At 41.2% G+C, this 16994-nt stretch overlaps 1 protein-coding gene across 4 annotated transcripts in view; it reads left to right on the forward strand.

The window, feature by feature from the left end:
* The window catches only part of USP24 (ubiquitin specific peptidase 24), a 155605-nt gene that overhangs the window by 74581 nt on the left and 64030 nt on the right, over positions 1 to 16994 (forward strand). For all 4 annotated transcript variants that reach the window (XM_027537132.1, XM_027537134.1, XM_027537133.1 and 1 more), the window contains 10 exons: positions 111 to 221; positions 926 to 1024; positions 1118 to 1291; positions 6550 to 6635; positions 6806 to 6899; positions 8062 to 8217; positions 12455 to 12552; positions 15664 to 15759; positions 15876 to 16104; positions 16783 to 16942. In XM_027537132.1, the coding sequence (XP_027392933.1) occupies positions 111 to 221; positions 926 to 1024; positions 1118 to 1291; positions 6550 to 6635; positions 6806 to 6899; positions 8062 to 8217; positions 12455 to 12552; positions 15664 to 15759; positions 15876 to 16104; positions 16783 to 16942 (1303 nt within the window). The remainder of the gene's footprint in view (positions 1 to 110; positions 222 to 925; positions 1025 to 1117; positions 1292 to 6549; positions 6636 to 6805; positions 6900 to 8061; positions 8218 to 12454; positions 12553 to 15663; positions 15760 to 15875; positions 16105 to 16782; positions 16943 to 16994) is intronic.

The following is a 16994-nucleotide window of genomic DNA, read 5'->3' on the forward strand; positions in this document are numbered from 1 at the left end:
CTTTGTAAGACAACTTTATCACCCTATAACTAGTCTGTTAGGAGTGTATTTTTGTGACATTTAACTGTGGCACTGTGCTCTGCTGTTTGACTTGCTGTGTCTTTTTCAAGGATTTTTACTCTGTCCCCCGAACTATTCTACCTCATGGTGCCTCATTCCACGGACATCTTTTAACTCTCAACGTTACTTACGAGTCTACCAAAGATACCTTCACTGTAGAGGTAGGTTTACATTAAGTTCTGAAACCATTTCCATATTGTCTTGTTATTTTCATATGAACATCATTGATTAAGATAGCGGCAAGAATGACTATTTTAAAAGCTGTGTAGTAAACAAATTTAAAATAAAGATCTGAACTGAAAGGAAGTTGATAGGGTATAAGCAGGTACATAAGTAAGTACATGATATCAGGTGATAAATGGGTGTTATAAAGATTTAAGAAGATTACCACAGAATCAGATGGGTATACATGACATATTTTAGAATGGACAGGGATGGTCTCTGAGGTGGTCACATTTGAATGGAGACTTGAGTGAATTGACAGAGCACGTTATTTCTGGGGAGGAGCTTTCCATACCAAGGGAGCAGCAGGTACAAAGGTCCTAAGGTGGGAGTCTGTTTGGCTTATTCAGTGGCAAGGAAAGTGGCTGGTGTGCCTAGAGCACGGTGAGAAGGGGAAGAATGGAAGGCTCTGCAGTGGAAGGATTTGAAATTTGATTACATGCATGATGGGGAGTGACGTATGGAATAGAATGTTTAATTACTGCAGAGGGGAGGCCTCATGAGGGCACGGGTTCTTGTCTTTGGGTTCTGTGTTATGTTCCCAGCTTTCTGCAGCAGTGCCCAGTACATACAAGGTGCTCACTAGTAGCTGTTTAAATTAATTGATAAGCGAATTACAGTATTGTTTCACTTCATTTTACAGGCTCACAGTAATGAAACTATAGGGAGTGTCCGGTGGAAGATAGCCAAGCAGTTGTGCTCTCCAGTGGACAGTATACAGATATTTACAAATGACAGTCTGGTAGGTGTAAATACACATTTTGTGTCACTTTAGTCTGTTGTCAGTATTCTCCTCTCTTTTCCTTCTCAGTAATTAAGAAACCACTTTCTGCAGCTGACAGTGAATAAAGATCAAAAGCTACTCCACCAGCTGGGCTTCTCTGATGAACAAATCCTCACAGTGAAGACTTCTGGCAGTGGGACACCATCTGGGAGCTCCGCAGATTCCTCAACCAGCTCCAGCAGCAGCAGCAGCGGGGTGTTCAGCTCATCATATGCCATGGAGCAGGTATCCAGTGATAATCTTCAAGTGCAAAACAAGAACTTCACATCATGAAGTTTTGCCTTCAGCCCATATAGATTTGGATGATTATGTCCTTTCCTCATAAGTCCTGACTCTTCAGAACTGTATCACAGAAATGCTGGGATTTAGTTGGGAGAAGACTATGTACTTTATCAATCTTCTGAACCAGACTCTTGTGAGTCTGAGTGATTCTGCCTGGCCCCTGCTTGCTGCTGCTCTGTTACATCTCTCTTCATTGATTGTCCTCTACTGGGTCATTACCATTAACAGTCAAATGTGCTGTGTTATTTCTGCCATCTTTTAAAAGTACCTTTTTCACCCAAACTTGAGCTTCAGTTTCCCTCAGTTCTCTCCTTTTCAAGTCAGCAAAGCTCCCTGAAAGAGTCTGTACTCTCTTTACCATCCTCTCTTGATTCCTCTTGAAAAGAGACTCCACATGTTTTGTCCACCTCTTAATCCTCATCTTCTTGACATCTCAGCAGACTTGTTCCTTGTGATCTTTTCCCCTTGAAATACTTTCTCCACTTGTCTTCCAGGACTCACCGGGCTCTCCGTCCCTCTCTAGGTCTTCCTCTTTGGGCTCCTCTGCTGCTGCTGCTTTGTCTTCCTGATCTGTATGCAGAGAAGTTCCCTGGCTCAGTCGTTTGACCTCTCCTCTGTCTATGCTTATTTAGGAATCTTATTTAGGAATCTCATCCAGTTTCAAAACTTTATATATTATATATACATTGATAACACCCCAACTTTTATCTTTAGCTTGAAGTGTAGATTGTTGTGTTAGTCACTCTGTCTAGTCCAACTCTTTGTGACCCCATGGACTGTAGCCCACCAGGCTCCTCTGTCCATGGGATTTTTCAGGCAAGAATACCAGAGTGGGTTACCATTCCCTTCTCAAGGGGATCTTCCCAACCCAGGGATCGAACTTGAGTCTCCTACACTGCAGGTGGATTCTTTACCATCTGATACATGGAACCAATTACTCAACACAGCATCTCCTCTTAAATGTTTGATAGACTCCATTCTAACTTTTGAAACTGAGCTGCTACCCGCTTTCCCACCACCTGCTCCTACCCCAAACCTCTTCATCCCACAGTCTTGTCCTGTTTCAGATAATGCCTATTTCATTCTTCTAGGGATTCATGCCTGAATCTTGAAGTCCCTTCTTTCCCTCATACCTCTATGCATCACCAAATCCTTGACTCTACCTTTAAAATATATCTATATCCAGAAGCCAGCTACTCTTCTCTGCCTCCACAGCTTCCACACAGATCAAGGCAGCCATCACGCCCCACCCACCACCTGAGGGTAACAGTAGTGCTGCGTCTGGTCGCAGGGCTTCTGCCCTTGTTCCAGTTCAGTCTCTCTGGTGTGTAGCACCCAGCATCCCATGATCTTTTTACAGACCAGTCAGATTATGCCACTCCTCAATTCAGAGGCTTCCGCACCTCCCACCTCACTAGTGCTCTCCCCTGAGGTCTCCCCCAGGACCCCCCCTCCCCCTCACCATTCCAGCTGCAGTGGCCTCGATGTTGGTCCTCAAACATAGTGGGGCCTGTGCCCTGTTCTTCCCCAATACCCAGGCATTTTCTTCGCTGGTACCAGGTTCTTTCTCACTTCCTCCTGCTCTCACTCAAATGTAGCCTTCTTGGTGAGCCTTCTTGGCAATCCCAGTTAAACTTTCAGCCTGTTCCTACTCCTGCACGGCTCATTCCCCTTCCCTGCTTTATTTCCATCTAACGTACTATATAAAATATTCACCTTGTTTAATGTCCCTGTTTCTCTCTCCAGTGAAATGTAAGCTCTGTGAGAGCAGACCTCTGAATGTTTTGCTCACTACTGTATTTCCAGCACCTAAAACAACAGTGAAACATAATAGGTAGTCTGTGTTTGTTGATTTTATGAATCATTCAAGGTTTTTTGTACCTTCTCTGTGCCAGGAGCTCGGCACCAGGGGTACAAAACTGGCAAAAGACATTCTGCTCTTTATGTGTTTACAGTCTAGAAGGTAAGATAATAACCAGCACTCAAGTGAAGTAAAAGTATTTAAGTAATGGAGAGGGTTATTACATACAGCTCTTTCATTTAATACCTTATGTAAGATGCTTGTGTGTCTGACTCTTTAAAACTTAGAGAACATAGCCTTGCTATAGATACCACTGAAGCCTGCAGGGTTAATGTTAATATTGTGATGTTTCTTAAAAACTAACTATACTTATATGTGAAAGTGAGAGTCACTCAGTCATGTCCAACTCTTTGCGACCCCACGGACTACCCAGTCCATGGAATTCTCTAGGCCAGAACACTGGAGTGGGTAGCCTTTCCTTTCTCCAGGGGATCTTCCCAACCCAGGGATCGAACCCAGGTCTCCCACATTGCAGGCGGATTCTTTACCAGCTGAGCCACAAGGGAAGCCCAAGAATTCTGGAGTGGGTAGCCTATCCCTTCTGCAGCAGATCTCCCGACCCAGGAATCAAACCGGGGTCTCCTGCATTGCGGGCATATTCTTCATGTAGTGAGAATTTAAGAATGAAATCCCACTCAGAGCATTATTAAGACAGTTTATCAATAGCAGAAGTGATGTACATAGCATCTTCAAGTTTCACATTTTTATATTTCATCATTGTTGTTCAGTCGCTAAGTTGTGTCGGGCTCTTTGCAACTCCGTAAACTGCAGCACGCCAGGCTTCACTGTCCTTCACTATCTCCCTGAGTTTGCTCAAACTCATGTCCACTAGGTCAGTGATGCCATCCAACTATCTCATATCTGTCGCCCCCTTCTCCCGCCTTCAATCTTTCCCAGCATCAGGGTCTTTTCCAGTGAGTCAGCTCTTCACATCAGGTGGCCAGAGTATTTATTAGAGCTTCAGCTTTGGTGCTAGTCCTTCCAATTTAGGGTTGATTTCCTTTAGTATTGACTGGTTTGATCTTGTTGCAGTCCAAGGGACTCTCAAGAGTCTTCTCAAGTACCACAATTCAAAAGCACCAATTCTTCGGTACTCAGCCTTCTTTATGGTCTAACTCTCACATCTGTATGTGACTACTGGAAAAACCATGGCTTTGACTAGATGGACCTTTGTTGGCAAAGTGATGTCTCTGCTTTTTAATACACTGTCTAGGTTTGTTATAGCTACTCTTCCAAGGAGCAAGCATCTTTTAATTTTGTGGATGCAGTCACCTTCTGCAGTGATTTTGGAGCATAAGAAAATAAAATCTGACACTGTTTTCACACTTTCCCCATTTATTTGCCATGAAGTGATAGGACCGGATGCCATGATCTTCATTTTTTGAATGTTGAGTTTTAAGCCAGCTTTTTCACTTTCCTCTCTCACCTTCATCAGGAGGCTCTTTCAGATCAGATCAGTCGCTCAGTCGTGTCCGACTCTTTGCGACCCCATGAATCGCAGCACACCAGGCCTCCCTGTCCATCACCAACTCCCGGAGTTCACTGAGACTCACGTCCATCGAGTCAGTGATGCCATCCAGCCATCTCATCCTCTGTCGTCCCCTTCTCCTCTTTAGTTCCTCTTTATTTTCTGCCATTAAAATGGTATCATCTGCATATCTGAGGTTGTTGGTATTTCCAGCAGTCTTGATTGCAGCTTGTGATTCTTCCAGCCCAGCATTTCACATGATATACTCTGCATATAAGTTAAATAAGCAGAATGACAATGTACAGCCTTGACGTACTCCTTTCCCAATTTTGAACCAGTCCATTTTTCAGTGTCTAGTTCTGTTTCCTCTTGTCCTGCATACATGTTCTCAGGAGGCAGGTCAGGTGGTCTGGTATTCCCATCTCATTAACAGTATTCCACAGTTTGTTATGATCCACACAGTCAAGGCTTTATCATAGTCAATGAAGCAGAAGTAGATGTTTTTTTGGAATTCCTTGCTTTTTCTGTGATCCAGCATGTGTTGGCAATTTGATCTCAGGTTCCTGCTTTTTCTAAATCCAGCTTGTACTTCTGGAAATTCCCTATTCCCATACTGCTGAAGCCTAAGCTTGAAGGATTTTGAGCATATCTTGCTGACATTTTAAATGTGTACAATTGTACAATAATTTGAACATTCTTTGGCATTGCCTTTCTTTGGGATTGGAATGAAAACTGACCTTTTCCAGTCCTGTGGCCACTGCTGAGTTTTCCAAATTTGCTGGCATAATGAGTGCAGCACTTTAGCAGCAGCATCTTTCAGGGTTTGAAATAGCTCAGCTGGAATTCCATCACCTCCACTAGCTTGGTTTGTTGTAATGCTTCCTAAGGCCTACTTGACTTCACGCTCCAGGATGTCTGGCTCTAGGTGAGTGACCACACCATCGTGGTTATCTGGGTCATTAAGAGGTTTTTGGACAGTTCTTCCATCCTTGCCACCTTTTCTTAATCTCTTCTACTTCTGTTAGGTTCTTTCTGTTTTTGTCCTTTATTGAGCTCATCTTTGCATGAAATGTCCCCTTGGTATCTCCAGTTTTCTTAAAGAGATCTCTGGTCTTTCCCATTCTGTTTTCCTCTATTTCTTTGCATTGTTTACTTGCGAAGGCTCTTTTACCTTTCCCTGCTCTTCTCTGGAACTCTGCAGTCAGTTGGGGTTTATCTTTCCCCATCTCCTTTACCTTTCACTTCTCTTTTCTCATCTGTTTGTAAGACCTCCTCAGATAAGCACTTTGCCTTCTTACATTTCTTTTCCTTGGGGATGGTTTTGGTCACCACCTCCTGTACAGTGTTACGCATTACAGGCGGATTCTTTACCAGCTGAGCCACAAGGGAAGCCCAGGTATTCTGGAATGGGTAGCCTAACCCTTCTCCAGTGGATCTTCCTGACCCAGGAATTAAACCGCGGTCTCCTGCGTTCCAGGCATATTCTTCATGTAGTAAGAATTTAAGAGTGAAATCCTACTCAGAGCAGTATTAAGACAGAGAAGTCAAAGTGAAAGCATTAGTCACTCAGTCATGTCCAGTCGTTGCAATCTTACGGACTGTAGGCCACCAGGCTCCTCTGTCCGTGGTATTCTCCAGGCAAGAATACTGGAGTGGTTAGCCATTCCCTTCTCCAGAGGATCTTCTGACCCAGGGGTTGAATTTGCATCTCCTGCATTGCAGGCAGATTCTTTACCACTGTGTCACCAGGGAAGCCCCAAGTTTTGCAGTAGCCAGTCTTTAAGAACCAGTCATTTTATTGTTTGTACCTTTGATTAGAAAAGGAGAAAATTCTTTTGTAAGTTTGTATCTCTATTTTGCTTTTTCCCTCAGGAGAAATCCCTCCCTGGTGTGGTGATGGCGCTTGTATGTAATGTATTTGACATGCTTTACCAGCTGGCCAATCTAGAGGAGCCAAGGTAAATAGAAATGTTTGTGAAGCTTGCAAGAGAGCAAGCTATTAAAGTTAGGGAACCAAATAAATGTTCTCTTAATATGTATATCACTCCACATCCCCTACTAAATTTGACTATTTTTTATTTGAAACTGTGGCTCTTAAGAAAAAAATTTCACATTTGAAAAATTTCAGGATAACTCTACGAGTACGAAAGCTTCTGCTCTTGATACCTACTGATCCAGCCATTCAGGAAGCCCTTGATCAACTTGATTCTTTAGGAAGAAAGGTATGAGTATCTTGGATAGTTATTTAACAGGCATGGAAATTTTATATCATGATTCAGTAAAAATGCAGCATAGCATCACGTAAAGGTCATGTGATCCCATCTTTCCCATAACAGATTTTTTTCTTTAGAAAAATACCTTTGCTCTAAATGGAAATCTGAACTTCATCATGACTTTTAAATTATCTGTAGTCAATAATGACATCAAATTTTGGAACTGGAAGAACCTTTAATGTCATCTGCTTCTACCTCCTTCATGTTTTATACGAGGAAACCTAAACCCAGAGTAATGAAGTGTCTCATCTAGGGTCAGACTCCAGTGCTCATTCAACTGTGATGTTTTTCTTCTGTCATGATGCCTCTCTGAATGTGGTTGTTGCATATGTTTGAGTTGTTTGCATAAATGGGTTATCACTTAATTTTTTCACAGTTGGTATTTAGTTCCTTTTGTTTAATTTTTATAATCTTGTTCCTTAAGAGTTTATACTAAAAATGTTTTATTTATAATATTGTTTAATTGTATTTTCAGAATAAATTCATTTAGAACACAGTTGTTAAAACTAAGCTATAAATTTTGTATTTCAGTGATTATTATTTAGATCAGGTCAGAACCTTATCACATATACCTTATTTATTAATTTGAGGGAGAAGAGAACTAATGTAATTGTAAACTATATTACTAGAACTGCTGCTGCTGCCACTAAGTCGCATCAGTCATGTCCGACTCTGTGCGACCCCATAGACGGAAGCCCAACAGGCTCCTCTGTCACTGGGATTCTCCAGACAAGAACACTGGAGTGGGTTGCCATTTCCTTCTCCCCACCCAAAATTCTCAAAAACTACTACTCTGCAATCTTATAATTTAATTATCAGGGTTCAGTAGTACAAAGTTTAAAAACCTGGAAATAAATTAGGATGGCCTCGCCAGTATTGCTTAGAATACAATCCCAGAGGCATTCCTGTAGAATGGAATGCTGTTGACCACTGACGGTCTGTGTGATGGAGTTCAGTGCTTCGTTAATAATTGAAGGGTGATGTGGCCTTGAGGTTAATTTTTTTAGAAAATGTCGATGATTTGAGTATATTAAAGTGGAAAACAATATTAGAATATATAGTGATAATGTTTCTCCTTCATTTGTGTCCTTTTTCATTATTTTAAACTTAGAAAACATTACTGTCTGAAACAAGTTCTCAGTCTTCAAAGTCTCCATCCCTGTCTTCTAAGCAGCAGCATCAGCCAAGCGCCAGTTCAATTTTAGAAAGTCTATTTCGATCTTTCGCTCCAGGAATGTCCACCTTCAGAGTGCTCTACAACTTAGAAGTAAGAAACCTCATTTTTTTTATTTAATTTGAACAGATTCATTTTGGTCTGAAGATTCATGCTTACAGATCTCAGAAATAACTAAATAGACTATAAATTGAAGTGTTTTATTGTTTTGGACTTTGAAAATGCTCTTTTTTCCCCCCAACTTATACCTATGTACATTGTTATACTTGTAAAATAGCATGTAAATAAATAATTAGCTAGTGGAGGTGATGGAATTCCAGTTGAGCTATTCCAAATCCTGAAAGATGATGCTGTGAAAGTGCTGCACTCAATATGCCAGCAAATTTGGAAAACTCAGCAGTGGCCACAGGACTGGAAAAGGTCAGTTTTCATTCCAATCCCAAAGAAAGGCAATGCCAAAGAATGCTCAAACTACCATACAATTGCACTCATCTCACACGCTAGTAAAGTAATGCTCAAAATTCTCCAAGCCAGGCTTCAGCAATATGTGATCCGTGAACTTCCATATGTTCAAGCTGGTTTTAGAAAAGGCAGAGGAACCAGAGATCAAATTGCCAACGTCCACTGGATCATCGAAAAAGCAAGAGAGTTCCAGAAAAACATCTATTTCTGCTTTATTGACTATGCCAAAGCCTTTGACTGTGTGGATCACAATAAAGTGTGGAAAATTCTGAAAGAGATGGGAATACCAGATCACCTGACCTGCCTCTTGAGAAATTTGTATGCAGGTCAGGAAGCAACAGTTAGAACTGGACATGGAACAACAGACTGGTTCCAAATAGGAAAAGGAGTTTGTCAAGGCTGTATATTGTCACCCTGTTTATTTAACTTCTATGCAGAGTACATCATGAGAAACGCTGGACTGGAAGAAACACAAGCTGGAATCAAGATTGCCGGGAGAAATATCAATAACCTCAGATATGCAGATGACACCACCCTTATGACATAAAGTGAAGAGGAACTAAAAAGCCTCTTGATGAAAGTGAAAGTGGAGAGTGAAAAAGTTGGCTTAAAGCTCAACATTCAGAAAACGAAATTCATGGCATCTGGTCCCTTCACTTCATGGGAAATAGATGGGGAAACAGTGGAAACAGTGTCAGACTTTATTTTTCTGGGCTCCAAAATCAGTGCAGATGGTGACTGCAGCCATGAAATTAAAAGACGCTTACTCCTTGGAAGGAAAGTTATGACCAACCTAGATAGCATATTCAAAAGCAGAGACATTACTTTGCCAACAAAGGTTCGTCTAGTCAAGGCTATGGTTTTTCCTGTGGTCATGTATGGATGTGAGAGTTGGACTGTGAAGAAGGCTGAGCGCTGAAGAATTGATGCTTTTGAACTGTGGTGTTGGAGAAGACTCTTGAGAGTCCCTGGGACTGCAAGGAGCTCCAGCCCATCCATTCTGAAGGAGATCAGCCCTGGGATTTCTTTGGAAGGAATGATGCTAAAGCTGAAACTCCAGTACTTTGGCCACCTCATGCGAAGAGTTGACTCATTGGAAAAGACTCTGATGCTGGGAGGGATTGGGGGCAGGAGGAGAAGGGGACGACAGAGGATGAGATGGCTGGTTGGCATCACTGACTCGATGGACGTGAGTCTGAGTGAACTCTGGGAGTTGGTGAGGGACAGGGAGGCCTGGCGTGCTGAGATTCATGGGGTCGAAAAGAGTCGGACGCGACTGATCTGATCTGATCTGATCTGAATGTATAAAAATGTGTAATTAACTTCCTCTGGAAGTTTTGCAAGTGTTTATAACATCAGTTTTTAATCCTCAGCCTTGTTACTAAATGCATCCTAACTTTTTAAAAAAGCTGTTGCAATTTGTTGCCATTAATGAAGCTTTATAAGTAGTTTCTCAGGAAACACATTTAACATTATTATTTTAGGGTGTTTTTAGAAAGAAAGCTATTTTATTAAAAGTATTTGACCAAAAGAATATTTTTATTGCCATCCTTCCTAACAGTAGCTTTAAATTAGTAGATTCAGTTCACTAAACTTTACTAATTATTTACTGTCTACAAATCATTATGGTAGTTTTAACTACCACAGAGTTGAAAAGGTGTGATAATTGCTCCAGGTTCTTATGAGTTAGACGTAGGAGAGGCTTGATAGGCTGAGTCCTAAAATCAGAACCGTAGCAAAGCACTGTGGAGGTGGAAACTGCCCTGCTTTGCCAGACCCTCAGGGCACGTAAGGTTCTAGGGAATATAAAGCCCTGAATGATTTTGTTTTACCTTAAATTGTTCTATTTAGTTAATTGTTTATTAAGGTATCCAGATCGGTGCCCGAGCAACCTTAATTATCAAATTACCATTTGTCTTCAGTAGGTTTTGAATCACAACAAAGGTCATAATTGGCAAGAAGATACCTACTCAGGCATGTTTTCAAAGTTTTATTTCATCTGACAGTCTAATTTGGAGTATAAAGTCATATTCACTCATTTTTGTGCTTAACTCATTATTTATATGTTTGTATGGTGGAGCTGTGATAATGTTTCATAGTTGCCTTAAGATAATTTTTCTTGTGAAAATGTTTGTTGGGTCCAAAAGGAAAAAATATTTAGCATGTATTTTAAAAATAAAGTATGACCTCATTTCTTGTGAACATTTAAAAATACATACAATATTCCAAAACAGAAAATTACCTAGAAATTTTTGGCTAATTCAGTCTTATAAAATTTGTATCTTGCATTGCTGCCAGATTTGTTATTTGCTTTTAAATGATTGTCTCAGAAAGTTAAGGTATAAATCTTAACACCCACGTTTGAGAGCACCCTGAAAATCAGAATGACCCAGCAGTGGGTGTGGTTTGTCATCAGCTACTTAGATTGCATTACCTTAGAGCCAAAGGACTGTAAAATCATCCCCAGTCTCATTTTAGAACTTCAGATTAACTGGTAATTCCTCTGATAGGTTGCCTTTTGCTCTGTAAAAAATGTAGAAACCATAACACCCCCAAAGCACTTCTTTTTACTGTTACCTGAAAGGTTCATGTCCTTGCATTTCAATCTTTAATGTATGTTTGGCTTCTAGGGAAATTCAGAGTGGATATTCCAAGTACCCATTCCTTTGGGAAAATCTTTCACCCTCACTAAATTGTTGTCCATTAAGCATGGGGAGTGTGTGCCTGTGGCTGTCAACACTTAGAAAGGGTTAGGATAGCAGAAGGTTCCCATTCTCCTGAATGATGCTTGTGATCTGAAGCTGGCAAACCAGTTTCCTGAAGGGCAACTTAGGAAGAAAGCATCTTTAGACAAAAATATCACATTAAGAATCTAAGCTCCTAAAATTACTAATAAGTTCATAGAAGCAGATTTTTTTTTAATAAAGAAAGGATCTTGAATTACATCTAGATTAAAACCTTGGGAAAACTGAGGCTATGAGCTTTAAAAAATTTAAGTCATAACTAAATAAGCAGTTGTTTCCTGGGCACTTGTCTTGTGCCAGTGCTTATACTAAGCACCTTAAGTTTGTGTTATCTTACTTACAAACAATACTCTGGGAAAGGTAATTACTGTCATTTACCCAATGAGAAAACTGAGGCAAAAAGGCAAATTACGTATGTGAGATCTCTCAACTAGTCGGTGGTAAAACTAGGATGTGAGCTAAATTTGTAGTCTCATACTGCAGGTTGATTATTTATGTGAAAATAGTTTCCTTTAGGTGGATACTACAGTGTCATAAAAAGGGCATGGATGTTAGAGTGAGACCCATCTAGACTCAAATTCTAACTGTGTGACCACAGGTGGGAGGTCACATAACCTCTCAGGTCTCAGTCTTTCCCTGTAGAATAAAATACCTATGCCTTACAGAGTGAAATTAAGAGATAGAGCAAATTAAGTACTTCATCTTATGCCTAGTACCTTGTAGACAGTTGCTCAGTAAATAGGAGTTAGAATCATTATCAGGAAACTCATCCAGCATTTATAATAAATGGACTGTTATAAAACTTCGGTTTATATACTTTTTCTAGAACATATCCACATAACACATAATGTTACCTGCTCTTAGGCAAGTCTGGAGCCTGAGACATTCACATTTGCTGGTTTCATGAAAGAGGAGCATACTAGCTCTCTAAAAACAGAAAGATTTTTCATGCTAAGTAAATGGAACTATTTGTGAAACATCAGCCTCCTTATACTATTGGAGGTAGAAAGAGCAGCAGTTAAAGAGATTCTGACTCAAGTTGTCTGATTGCTTTACTTGGTAAAAAGGAATAATTTCTACTGGAAATGTTGGGATGATTAATTATGCTTTATCTTTTTTCCAAGGTTCTAAGCTCCAAACTCATGCCAACAGCTGATGATGACATGGCAAGAAATTGTGCAAAATCATTTTGTGAGAACTTCCTCAAAGCAGGAGGTTTGAGGTTAGAGTTTCAATATTGTATTATATGAATTGCAGAAAATGAATAGAGTTATTTTAGTTAATTTCTCCTGCCGGGCCTTATTTATGCCTACAAGGCATGATTTAAAGTATTATGGGAGTTGTAATAAGAAGGAATGATGTTTCTGTCTTTAGAATATTTTTAAATGTTTTAATGACTTTTGATTATTTGGAAAACTGACAGAAGCATATGTCTTTCCCCTTTGGGAGTGGGGGAAATTCTCAAGAGGAGATGAGACTGTGCTGTTTCTGGTCACTCCCACATCAGTTTGAGATAAGGTGGATCTGATTCTTAGTAATCTGTGTTGTGCAACGCATTAGCGCTGGGGGAAGATGTTATCTTAAAGAATAACAAACAGTTATTGCAGGTATTGAAACAGGCTTATAAAAGGTGCTTTGTGGGATGAAGTGGGGAAGAAAGCAGTGGTTAAAATGGTAAGGTTTGCTTGGGGTAATAAGATTAGGAGATGCTTCCCAGAAAGTGACATGTGAGCTGGAAGCAGAGATGAGTCACCGCTTTCTAGGTAATCAAGGAGGGAAGGACATTCTCAGCCAGAGGAGGGGTGGGGATGAGTAAGAGCATGGACGGCACAGGACTGTCTTGGGAACTACAGTTGCCTGGTGAGACCAGAGCAAAGGGTAAAGGAGAGAGATTGTGAATAGGGGGTCATATTGAAACAGGAGGTGTCTAAGCCAGGAGTTAGCTAGAACAGTTACTCTGACTGCAGTAGAAAAGATGACTGCAGGTGGAAGAGACTAGAGGCAGGGAGAACTGTAAGAAATGTTACAGTGTTCCAGAGAAGAGATGACAGGTTCTAAATGTGGGACAGTGGTAGAGGGACATTTATAAGATGAAATAGAAAAGTCTTTATGATTAGATGCAAGATTGTTGTTGCTGTTTAGTCTCTAAGTCATGTCCAACTTTTGCAACTCCTTGGACTATAGCTTATCAGGCTCCTCTGGCCATAGGATTTCCCAGGCAATAATATACTGGAGTGGGTTGCCATTTCCTTCTCCAGTGGATCTTCCCAATGCAGGGATCAAACCTGTGTCTTCTGCATTGGCAGGTGGATTCTTTACCACTGAACCACCTGGGAAGCACAGATATAGAGTAGGAAACTTTTTAAAAATGGCCCTATGATTTCTAGCTTGGGAGAATGAGTGAATGATAATAACTCTTTAGTCCATATGGGGAATGAAGATAAGATGGAAGAAACTGAGAAAGTCAAGAGAAGTGAGTTTGATTGTGCAAAAGATCTCTGTGAGTCACATGAAGGGGATGGTTTGGACATGATGCTCTTGAGAGAAGTGGAGAATGGCACTGGATGTTCAAGGAGGCGTCGTGTATAAGGAAAGCCTTGCAGCCTGAGACCCTGGCAAGTGTAAGGCTGGGAAGCAGAATCAGTAAGTAGAAATCTCTATTGTATGAGTGAGAGAAAAGGAGGTGACCAAAGTTTGAAGGATAGGATAACTGAAGAGAAAGTTTGCTTTTCTGTTTTGATTTTAACTTGGAGAAGCCTTGGTTCTCATTGTGAGCTGACTAAAAGGGGCCAATGAAAAAGAAAAGAATAAAAGGGGGTGATCAACCAATGGGGCTAAGTTCCACTGCAGTTGGAAGATATGTTCCATAAAGAAAGTAGGCATGCCGTCTCCTTTGGGAAAGAAAAGAGTGAAAACCAGCTTGAATTTTGAGCAGAGGGTAATTGAAGGAATTCTCTTGGAGGCCTTCAGGGAAGAGAGCTTGGGTGAGACCTTGCGGAGATCAAGGGGACTAGAAACAGAAGTGGAAATAGAGGGTGAAAACTCATTTCAGATCATCAGCCAATTACAGAGCTATGCTAACACAGGCATTTTAATTCTGGCTTATTTCTGAGTGTCAGTGCACATGCTAGGCATCGTTCTAAGTACTAGAAACAGAGCAGTGTATCGATAATAATCCATGTCCTTGTGAAGATGGTAGTCTAGAAGGGAAGACAACAAAGAAGGAAAAGTGTATGTCAGGTGGTGATAAAAGCTGTAGAGAAAAATAAGACAAAGAAGAGCGGGTGGGTAGGGGAAGGGTTTGTTCAGTGGAGTGATCAGAGAACACTGCACTGATGGGGGGATATTTTACAATGACCCAAAGGAGGTGAGGGAGCAAGATCTGGAGATGCTGGGGAAAGCTGTCCAGAGGAGCATCCAACGCAAGCCCCTGTGAGGGTCGACCTGGTGTCTGTAAAGCCAACAGGGGGCTAGTGTGGTTGGGGCTGAGTGAGGGGAGAAGGGTAGGGGGCATGAGGTTACAGAGATACCAGAGGTCAGGGTATGCAGGATTTTACAGGCTACTGTGAAGGAAATAGGAAACCATGGGAGGATTTTGTCCAGAGGAATCCCATGGTAACCTCCATTTTTAAGGGATCATTCTGGTTGATCTTTTGAGAATAGATTTTGGAGGTGAAGCTTCAAGAGTAGAAGCAAGAAGAAGAGTTGGGAAGCTTTTATAGCAATGTAGGTGATAGATGTGAAAACAAGCTTTGTAGAATACACCAATTCTGGATATACTTTTGAATTGATAGCTCTTCTAATACCAACATAGCAGTTGATTGGGGAACTCATTCAAGTTAGTGAGAAGGCAAACTATCTAAACACTCTGTATTGGTTATTTTTTGGCTAAGAAAGGAGTCTAATTTTAATTCTGAACCAGGAAGGTTATATGTACTATAAGAAATCGTTGTGATAGGAATCTGTGTGATCCATTTATATGTAAGGATCATGTAAGAATTTTAAGTAATTGATAAGTATTAAACTACTTATATGGAGAGCTTCCCTGGTGGCTCAGACGGTAAAGCATCTGCCTACAATGTGGGAGACCTGGGTTCGATTCGTAGGTTGGAAAGATCCCCTGGAGAAGGAAATGGCAATCCACTCCAGCACTCTTGCCTGGAAAATCCCATGGACGGAGGAGCCTGATAGGCTATAGTCCATGGGGTTGCAAAGAGTGGGACACAACTGAGTGACTTCACTTTCACTTTCAAACTACTTATAGAAAATTACCTGTGGAAGAAACAGAAGTCTTAAATATCCTGCCTTTTCTTTTTTCTTTTTTTTTTTGAAGTTTGGTTGTAAATGTCATGCAGAGGGATTCCATCCCATCAGAAGTAGACTATGAAACAAGGCAAGGCGTTTATTCCATCTGTCTACAACTGGCAAGGTACGTAAATCTATTGATTACTCTCAGATGGCTATTCTTGACTCTTTCTTCCAGATGTCATCCTTTAAACATAGTATGAAATGATCTTGGCTTAGCCTAGCTTATTTCCTTTTAAGATTTTTACTCGTGGGACAAACATTGCCAACCTTATTGGATGAAGACCTCACCAAAGACGGCATAGAAGCACTTGCTTCTCGCCCATTCCGAAATGTCAGCCGGCAGACGAGCAGGCAGATGTCCTTATGTGGCACCCCAGAGAAGTCATCCTACCGACAGCTGTCAGTGTCTGACCGGTCTTCCATCAGAGTTGAGGAGATCATTCCTGCTGCACGAGTCGCAATACAAGTAAGTGACTTGTTTGTTCAAGAAGTCCCAAGGGCCTTCTTTCCAGAAGGCACCACTGGTGGGGAGGGCCTATGCAGATATAAAAATTATTGATGTGAGTATCATCCTCAAGGAGCGTACAGGAAGTAAGAAAGAGATCAACTAGTGTAGAATTCACTGTAATTCAGGTGGAAAACATCAATTGTTGTAAGAAGACTACCAAAGCAAGACATTCTACAGGGCTTAAGTGGAATGGAATAGTCATCTTCACATGCGGCTGTCACAAGGATTCCATGTAGGAGGGACTAAGCCTTTAAGAATAGGTAGGGATTCCATATCCATGGATTCATTTAGAGAGAGGAAAGTTGTTCAGGTAAAGGGGAAGGTGGGAGCTATTAGAAAAGAAGCCTGTGTAGGAGGCCACATGGTGGTTCACATAGAGCGGATGCTGTGTGTGGAAGAGGGGACATGGTGACAGCAAAATGGGTGATTTGAAGCCAGAACCTGGACAGCAGGGTCTCTGTGTTGTAGTAGCAGAGAGGCAGTTGTAAGTCTTTGAACGGTACAGAAGCATGAAAAAGGCTGTCTGTCTTGTAGATGATGTTGGAGGGAAATGAGCCTGCAAACTGAGACCAAGAGGAGGTTATTGAAGTCAGTGGGACATGTCCAAGTACTCACAGCACTTTCTTGCTTCCTTAGACAATGGAAGTCGGTGATTTCACATCTACTGTGGCCTGTTTCATGCGACTGTCATGGGCTGCAGCCGCAGGACGGCTCGACCTCGTTGGGAGTAGCCAACCAATTAAAGAAAGTAATTCTCTGTTTCCTGCTGGAATTCGAAACAGACTCAGCAGTTCAGGTACTGATTAAGAAGGATAAAATAATTAGAATATTGAACAGGAAGTAGCTAT

Source organism: Bos indicus x Bos taurus, chromosome 3 (assembly GCF_003369695.1).
Source record: "Bos indicus x Bos taurus breed Angus x Brahman F1 hybrid chromosome 3, Bos_hybrid_MaternalHap_v2.0, whole genome shotgun sequence".
Taxonomy (NCBI): domain Eukaryota; kingdom Metazoa; phylum Chordata; class Mammalia; order Artiodactyla; family Bovidae; genus Bos; species Bos indicus x Bos taurus.